This window comes from Neolamprologus brichardi, chromosome 8 (assembly GCF_056152115.1).
Source record: "Neolamprologus brichardi isolate AB-2024 chromosome 8, ASM5615211v1, whole genome shotgun sequence".
NCBI lineage: Eukaryota > Metazoa > Chordata > Actinopteri > Cichliformes > Cichlidae > Neolamprologus > Neolamprologus brichardi.
Window position 1 is genome coordinate 12,811,096 of NC_142111.1, and position 9,148 is coordinate 12,820,243.

Genomic DNA, 9,148 nt, shown 5'->3' on the forward strand with positions numbered 1-9,148 from the left:
CCATACATGAACAGGGACGCAACTCACTAAGGTTGCTGAGGTGACATTTCTGGATTAGCAGTTATCTATATAAAATATAACAACTTTTCTGTTAGTTGTTCATTCAAAAGAATTAAGTGTTTTCAACTTTATTTCTTTAGGCAAGTGTGAAGTACACCGCCCAGCCAAAGAACAAGTCACATGCTAATATTTCATTGTGCTGGCTTTAGCTTTGATGATGGAACACTTTCCCCATTGTTTTAAGAAGTGATAATTATTATTCATTTCCATCCAGAATTGCATTAATCTTTCACCAACAAATTGTATTGATGATGGGTGATGGGGGAGTCAGACTGCTAAAGTCTTCTCCAGCACACCCAAATATTCCCACTGGGGTTAAGGTCTTGCCTCTCTGGTAGCCAATCTATCCTCCATGTTCCCTGAACCGCTCATTTTGAGCCTGGTGAATCCTGGCATTGTCATCTTGGTATATTCCCGTGCCATCATCAGAGAAAAAAAATCATTCTGTATATTCAGGTAGTCAGCTGACCTCGTTTTTTGGGCACATAACATTGGCGAACCTAGACCCCAAATCCAGTGGGAGGGTCTTTCGTATTTGGTTAGGTAAATCCACATGGTGACTGCTGTTTTTTGGCTGGGCAGTGTGTAAAATCCTTGTCTGCATGCACTGTCTGTGTTCAACACTGTCCAATGTCCAAAGTAATAGTAAAGTAAAAAGTGTAATTATAAATAATTCTTCAATGACAAACGGATGGACTGGTCACAGAGCTCCTTCTAAATGTCTTTAAGAAGTAGGTGACACTGACTGTCAGACGATGGGGAGGACAGGATCCGAGAGGTGTTTCTGGATTTCTGCCAATCGTGATTGTATCTCCAGGCTCTCTGGTAGTGAGGGGTAGCGGAGGTTACCACACAGCCTGGAACTGTCCAGCAGGGAGGATTTGACTGATGGCTGGGGTAGCTGAGGAGTTAGCCCAGTATGTGTGTCAGTTTCAGGGGTGATAGCCATGAACATGGTGTCATCAGATGCTGCAGTCACGTGGATCCCACTGGACAGTGAATCCTGGGATTTGCTAGTCTGCTTAAGGTCTGCCTCAGCCGAGGTCTTAGTAAATAAGCACAAAATGTTGAGATGAAAGAAGATGAAATGCGTTTCAGATATATAACAGTGTTTTTCAGATATTTGGCCTAACTGATGAATTGTCATGTTTTTTTTGGTTTGATACCATACCTGTGTCTGTGCTAGGCTGTCCATTTGTATGGAGGAAATGGGATACATGTTATGCAGCACTGGAGTTCCAGCCCCATACAGACCAGGGGAATCAGCATGGAGAGCACTAGATGATACAGTGCTGTAAGCTGGAGGTACAGGGGCCATCTGCCTCTGGAGAAGCTGTAGAATAACACTGATGTCAGTTGTCATGCGAGTCTCCAGTCTGAGGAAATAAGAGGTACTAATTAAAAGATGGTGGAAGTATGAGAAGAATGAAGCAAAGTGATAATAAATTGCATGTCTCGACCCAAATGTTACATGCTTAAATTTACACCAGAAATAATGTCATGTTTACGTCCTGCTGATTTTGCTTGTTGACGTGTTGGTTTGAAACTTTATTCCAAATGAAAGTTTGCGTAATTAGAGGCATGCCATAGACTGACAGGTGGTTGCCAATGCAGGCTGCAATAGCCTCCTGGCTGTTCTTAAAATATGAATATACCCAAGTTACAATCCGCCCCCGTTGAATGTGTTCGTAGTGCTGATGCCTTTTAGAGCATGTAATATGGCTAGCTGTGTAGATAGTTAATGTAATTAATAACTTAACAGATCCATGATGTCTGATTCTAGTTTTGGTGAGTTCAATTTGATTATTTTCTCTATATTTTACTTAGCATTAATTTATCATATAGTCTCAAAACTGCAATTTACTAGAGCTTGCTAGCATAAACTGATAACTTAGAGCTCAAAATGTTTGTCCAAATATGATAAATTTTGACTCTAACGTAATGTAATGTAACTTATCGTACTATGAAAACTACCCTCACTGCAGGGAAAAATTATTGCCTGTGCAATATGTAACAGAAAAGCTAACAAAATGATGTTATCTGTCCAAAATGCTATGTTGCTATGCTATGCTAGCTATGTTTCAGGAAGATTTTAGCATCTTATTTTCAGTTAGCTGTAGAGAAGTTAAGTACATATAGCAAGCTTGTACTGAGGTTTTGGAGACATGTAACCACTAAACATGTGACATTAACTTTTCACCATTTTGAACATGCAGTGATCATGATAATAGAGTAGAATCAAGTGATTAAGATTTCAATTACACCTAGGACTAGAAACTGGTCTGCAACCATTTAGTAACCACCAGTTGTGAGAGAAAATATGTAATCCCCCACTGGTTGGCAATTGGTTGCTGGAGGCTGGTAGCAGTTGCTGGGAAATAGATTGCTAATGGCCTAGTCATATGGGCTTACAGACCAGTCCACAACCATCTGGTAACCACCTGTCACAAGGGGAAAATGTATACTCATTAACCAGTTGTTTGGTTTTTGGGGGTAACAAACAAAGAGTAAGGAGGGACTTCTACATAATACAAAGTCGTTGGAGAGCCATGAATATTTTCCCCTCTGCTGTTGATTTCAATTGAGTTCTGTGCTGAACCCAAGACATGAAAACTGGAATTTAATTTAACTTTTTGCATAAAGTCAGATTTTGACAAAGAAAAATTCAAAAAGTGCTCAAAGTCTTAGATGGAACTAAAGAAAGTATGGCTTGGAGTGATGCTCATATGGAAATGAATATAGTATAGATAGTTTTTGAATTTTTTGCTTGTTAAAGAAACCCTCTACAGATATGTTAATTGTTCAGGTGTAGAAATGTAATGCTCAGGGTTACGTCAGGATTCCTTCGCTAAGCCATTGGTTCTATTACTTACAGCAAGGCTCGTCACGTTGCTGATGTATACATGCAAAATGAATTTGTGCAAATTTTCAAGATTCTTGGGTGATGTAAATGTTAACTCATCACTTATTTTAAGATAACACAGAAAATTCATTGACTAAGGGAATTTAGGCAATGCAACATTTGAGCCAAAGTCACTGTCACTCCTCGTATCTTTTTCTCAGAAGTAGCAAAGTTCAAAAGGTGAACGGTAGCAAATGCACCTGTTGAGCTGTGAATGCAAAATTTCAAGGCGTGTCTCAAGTTCCCTGGGCCTTTCTTCTGTGAATGGTGGTGGGTGGCATGAGTTGTGGACAGAAGGTGATCGCCAGGCATGACTGGAAAACTGCTGTGATTGTCTGTCTGACCAGTATTGATACATCCCTGGCACATTCAGAGATGAGGCTGAGGAAAATATCAAGACAGTGCTTCAAAGTGACACGTTTAAAACAACCAAAACCTTTCAAACAGGGTAACAATCAAGACTGCAATTAAATTTATATCTTGCAATTGCATGACAAAATCAAGACTGCCATCTACCTTGGGGACCCCGGTCAAACACTGCATCCTTCCCCACTGAGGTGCCACTTTGGGGGTGCAGTTGTAGTGCAGATGAAGAGTAATCCTGCCTGACAGCTTCTGCAGAGTAATGCTCTGTTTTGGCACCATGGGCAAGAGGTTTTTCAAAGTCCTCACTTGCCTGCGAACATGGTGATCCACAGCTACAACAGTCCTCCCAGCAGGCATGAGAAAATGACTGATGGCAGGCCTGAAGGGGATACGAGTCTTCGTGATCAATTCCATCTGTTCAAAGAAAAGCATTTCAGTCCTTCAGTTACAGTTTTCCCATGCATGACACCCACAGTTTGGGGTGTCAGGCAGCCAGAGATGGCTCAATTACAAGTCAAGTTGAAACACAGGTGGTGGGGATGGGCGTGTAACACTTTTCAAATCTCTAAGGCCTGTTTTACAGGCGTGTCTAAAGCATCTTTGGATTGCATGGACAATCTCAGTATGATTCCATGTCCATCCATTTAAGTCAGGATTTGCAATGGTGTGGCAGGAATAAGGCACGGCGGGTCCAGGGATCAGCGTGTTCAGACATTTTATTCACAACACCACACACCACACACCACACACACCTGAGTCCCCGTGTTTTAACGTGGCGGGCGTGATTGCGGATGCCGTGCAGGTGCGTCCGCCCTCCCTGCATGCCACCGCAGACCACGCCCCACCACACACCCCCATCACCCGATTGAGGCCGGGGAGCCATCCGGCTGAACCTACTCCCCACCGGTTCCCGACCTTGGAACAGAGCAAAGTCCGTTGCGGAGGCCTCCCACACCTCCAATGGCAGCGAGCCTTGTCCGGGGGTCGGCCACGCCTCCAGCAGCAGCGGCGAAACCGGTCCGGAGGCCGGCTACCCGGCAAGCCGGCACGACCCCGCCGGCCCCGGGAGGGGCTCACTACCCGGCGCATCTGACGCTCCGGGGCAGCTCGATCCTCGACCTCGGGCACAGGTCGAGCAGGCTCCCCTGGCACGGGGACCGCCATCTCCCCTCCCGGTTTCTCCACCTCTTCCGGCTGGAGCGGCTCTTCCGGCTGGAGCGGCTCGTCCGCCGCTGGCTGGGGCGCTGGCGGGAGCGGCTCGTCCGCCGCTGGCTGGGGCGCTGGCGGGAGCGGCTCGACCGCCGCTGGCTGGGGCGCTGGCGGGAGCGGCTCGTCCGCCGCTGGCTGGGGCGCTGGCGGGAGCGGCTCGTCCGCCGCTGGCTGGGGCGCTGGCGGAAGCGGCTCCGGCAGCCCCTCCCGCGACTCCTCTTCCTCCAGCCGGTGCAGACCCTCGCGCGCCTCGTCTGCCGCCTCCGGTCGGAGCGGCTCGTCCACCGCTCCCGGCAGGAGCAGCCCTTCACCCGGCTGTTCCCCCTCCTCCGGCAGGCGCAGATCCCCGCGCGCCTCGTCTGCCACCTCCGGCTGCTCAGGTGCCCCACGCGGCTCCTCCACCGCTTCGCTGTCCTCGGTACACACCTGTGGGGGTGGCGCCCAGGCCCAGAGCAGCGCCGCCAGCTCCCCAATCCGTTGCAGGTGGCGCTCGGACTGGTCCTGTAGCTCTGCCTGCTGGCGACGCACCTCCGCCGCCTGCTCCCGCTGGGCGGCCGCCATTTCGGCCACCCTCTGGGCCAGCTCCCCCACTCCCTGGCTCCGATAAGTACCCGCCGTGCCGCCTCCTGGGTTTCGGCACCACTGTGGCAGGAATAAGGCACGGCGGGTCCAGGGATCAGCGTGTTCAGACATTTTATTCACAACACCACACACCACACACACCTGAGTCCCCGTGTTTTAACGTGGCGGGCGTGATTGCGGATGCCGTGCAGGTGCGTCCGCCCTCCCTGCACGCCACCGCAGACCACGCCCCACCACAAATGGCTTTTCACATTGTTTACTTTGTTTGCACGACTTTCTATGTATTTTATATCTCACCTGGCCTATTTCTGCAGTCCAGTGAGTGTATTTTGCATCTTGGTTTGTGGTGGTATTCACAGTCATCACCAGAATCATCAGCTATTATTACTGGTGGCTCTTGATCAGCCTAAAGACGACAGAAAAAAAATGTATTATCTCACCAAAGTGACAGTATAAAATATGTTTTTAGCATTAAGTGAAGTGTGTTACAATAAACTGTCAATGTACATCTCTCAGGTCAAAGGTTATCTCCAGGTTCCTCCAGAAGTTGTCTGCAAAGCTTGGGTACATATCCAGGACCTCAAGAAGGTCATCCCTAAGGATGCGGTGCAGTTCACAGTAGGTGATGGTGTGTAGGTCTGAACTTGATTTCCCTGGCTCATCATAAAGGTGGATATGCTCACCAAAGATGTCATTCTTCTCTGTAAGAGGACAAAGATTTATTTGATTTGAGAAGGTCATTTTTGAGAGGAGTAAAATAATGTATGGTTACATAGCTTTACCTAATATGGCCACCACTACATCATCTCTGGTGACCTGGATGGAACCATGTGAGATGAAAAAGAGAGAGTCGAGGATGTCTCCATAGTGAATCAGAGTATCTCCGGGAGGTGCATGGACTGTCTTGAATCTCACAGATAAGACACGGAGACATGCTTGGCTGCCTCCTCGGAAAGCCTTGCAGTTCTGTAGCAGAGAGCGGTGCAAGTGCAAACAGATGTCTGCCTGCAGAGACTCTGGAAATCCCTTTAACACCTGAACAAAGAAATACGGTCAGAAGATACGTAACAATAAGAGAGATAAAGAACATCAAAGGAGCATTACCATTTTGTTTACTTACAGCAATCATGTCTATTCCATTTGTGTATGTCCATGCATGCTGGAAATACTCCTCTAGTCGTTGGCGCAGACTACCTGGAATCTGATGGAAGCGGATAAACTCTTTGACTCTCAGCATCTGGGTGTGGTACCGGGTTGTACCAGTGTACAGCCGCTGGATTATGGCAGATACATTGCCAAATATGCTGGCGTACATGAGAGCTGATACAGAAGAGAAAGAGGACAAGAAGACAAACAGGATTGGGTCATTTCAGATGTAATAATAGTAAAGTTGTACCAGTACCCAACTAAAGACTTACATACAATGACCATGGGTTATTCAACTTACATCCAATGACCATGACACAGATGGAGAAGATCTTCTCTGAGTTCGTGTTTGGAGACACATTACCGAACCCCACACTCGTCAAACTGCTCAGGGTGAAGTACAGAGCTGTGACGTACTTGTCTTTGACTGAGGGACCAGAGCTGGAGTCGGTTTCATTGTACGCCTTTCCAAGTTGCTCAGCCAGGTTGTCCAGCCAACCAGTCTCAGTGTACGGCCTCTCCACAAAGCCAATGGCATACCATATGCACGCTAGCCAGTGGGCGATGAGTACAAAGGTGCACATGAGCAAGAAGAGGACAGCAGCACCATATTCAGAATATCGGTCAAGCTTTCTTGCCACACGGACCAATCGCAATAGCCGAGCTGTTTTCAGGAGGCTTGTTAAGGTTGCCATCTTTGGTATCCATGAACAAGAGGGAACATGTAAGACAGGGATGGGCAGATAAAAGGTCAAACAGCTTCAATAACTTTTGAAACTCAATAGGGAACAACTTTTAAAGTTTAGACACTTAAGGATAAAAACCTTTGAAGCTTTACAAAGAATCAGAATTCTTACCTCGTCCGAGCTTGATCTGAAAATGAGAAGGTCAAACGGGATTGCTGCAAACAAATCAATAGGGAACCAGCCTTTGATGTAATGCTTTGCTATCTGGCTCGGCTGTGTGACTACCTCGTCATTTTGGTCCACATAGGTCGTCCGAAGGTTTATGATTATATCCACAATAAACAGCACGTCTACCATAAGATCTGCCACATTTAGAGGGTTACATGTGAAGCCACAACTCCTTTGGCGTAAATCCCCATGTTCATCCAACAGGAAGGCAGCTGAGTAAGGAGTAATAACAGCTGTGTAGAGGACCAGAAGGAGAATAATCCAGTCCCAAAATGCCTTAAAGGGGCTGTAGTGAAGCACGATCCAACATGTTGTTTCTGGTACCTGGAGTTTGTATTCAGGCAGCACATCAGACTCCAAAGAGAGAACCTAAGCATATAAAGAATTCATCAGTATGCTTCTTTACCTATTTCACAAGGAAATCAAAATATTTAACGAGTGCTGTTTTAATTGATTTTGAGGAATATACTTCTTCTCCCAGAAGGTGAATCCATCATGTACCCAAATCCGTTCTTTCTTTGATGAAAAGAACACCTAATCTTTTGCATGCAAAGGAAAACAGTAAACCTAGATTTCTACAAAACAAATATTAGTGTTTCTATTAAATCTCTCTCATAAACTAACCAACAGACCTTGTTAGAGCATGTACTGTTTTGACCAGGTTCTCCTTGGAGGCTGCGTGCTTTAGTTTTGCAACCTTGTAGGTCCAACAAATCCTTGACCATCCTGTCATTAGTGTCTTTCAGCAGACACAAGACTTGCAGAAAAGTTTATCAACAGTCTAAGAACTGACTGAACGCAGGATGTTGGTTTGCTGGAAGGCAATGACGATGAGTTGGTCATGTGCTTTCACTGTCATTGAGTTCTGCCTATACCCTCAATATCATATTATTTAATCTCACCAACTTTGCAAATAACTCTATGAAAAAGACAGATAAATTAGATTATTGACAGTCAGAGAGACAGGGATCACCGGGTACCCCCATGCAAGTTCACATGCCGCTTCCATTTGTTTTGAATCCATCTCACATGATCCCACAGAGCAGTGATGCAGGTCACTGAGCTTTAGGGGTCCAGCAGTGTTAACAGTAGGTGTTAATTTAACTGTGGCTCAGTTTTAGGTTCTACTTCACACCCAATGATGAATACAACCAGTCACCTGATCACCAACTGATTTTTCCACTAAAAGGTTAATTAACAGAAGTCTTCCAGCGTGGAAACTTTCTAGAGCCCATCTTGTTCTCAGTATTTAAAAACATGATTACTTTCACATCCAGTGATGGACTGAACCAGGTCAGCAGTGAATGTGATCATTAATGGCAATACATTTCAGTCATTTGGATCTCATAAATGGGACCTGCAGATCCCATGTGAGGTTCTCAGCTGCCATACCTGTGTGACCTTCTCTGTGACATTGGGCGAGCGCTCCCCCACCTTGAAGGAGCCGCGGAACTCCATTCGAGGAGTCGGAGACGAACGGCATTCGGGGCTCCTGATGGCCGGTCCCCCACCCTTCATGAGGTCTGAGTCAGACATTGAGCTTTGCTGTCCTGTATATGATTAGAGAAACACTTCTTTATATTTAGAATAAAGAGATCACATCCAAGCTGGTTTCAAAAATATTTTTTGATCATTTTCTATAAAGAATTTTGACTTTTTCATAATATTACAATAGTTAGTGTATTAAGATTACTATTATTGTAAGCCTGATGTAATTTACTTTATTGTGCTTTTGTTTATATAAAGACACTTATTGAAAACTTCTTGATACACCTCTGTTTCCTAATACAAACTCCTCAGTACTCTGATTTCCCAGAATGCAAGTCTAGCTGTGCCCCTCCCAAAATACTATGCCCCCACATAGTGCAAGGAGTCAATACTTTAATCCCTGCATGGCAAAGGCAGGATTTACATAGCTGAACAATCTTTCAATAGTCGATCAAATCTTCAGTCAAACATCACTAAAAGT

General features: G+C 45.6%; 2 protein-coding genes across 2 annotated transcripts; both read right to left on the reverse strand.

Moving 5' to 3' along the window:
- Window positions 1-808: 808 nt before the first annotated feature.
- kcnh6b (potassium voltage-gated channel, subfamily H (eag-related), member 6b) lies at window positions 809-8,715 on the reverse strand. The gene is made up of 11 exons (XM_006805682.2): window positions 8,572-8,715; window positions 7,123-7,548; window positions 6,567-6,960; window positions 6,240-6,439; window positions 5,902-6,154; window positions 5,627-5,820; window positions 5,417-5,525; window positions 3,479-3,742; window positions 3,163-3,343; window positions 1,232-1,436; window positions 809-1,105 (listed from the first exon to the last, which is right to left on the reverse strand). The coding sequence occupies exons 1-11, from the start codon at window positions 8,713-8,715 to the stop codon at window positions 809-811; spliced, it is 2,667 nt and encodes an 888-aa protein (XP_006805745.2).
- LOC148101760 (uncharacterized) lies at window positions 3,918-5,230 on the reverse strand. Its single transcript, XM_087845165.1, has 2 exons — window positions 4,244-5,230; window positions 3,918-3,926 (listed from the first exon to the last, which is right to left on the reverse strand). The coding sequence occupies exons 1-2, from the start codon at window positions 5,228-5,230 to the stop codon at window positions 3,918-3,920; spliced, it is 996 nt and encodes a 331-aa protein (XP_087701291.1).
- Window positions 8,716-9,148: the final 433 nt, after the last annotated feature.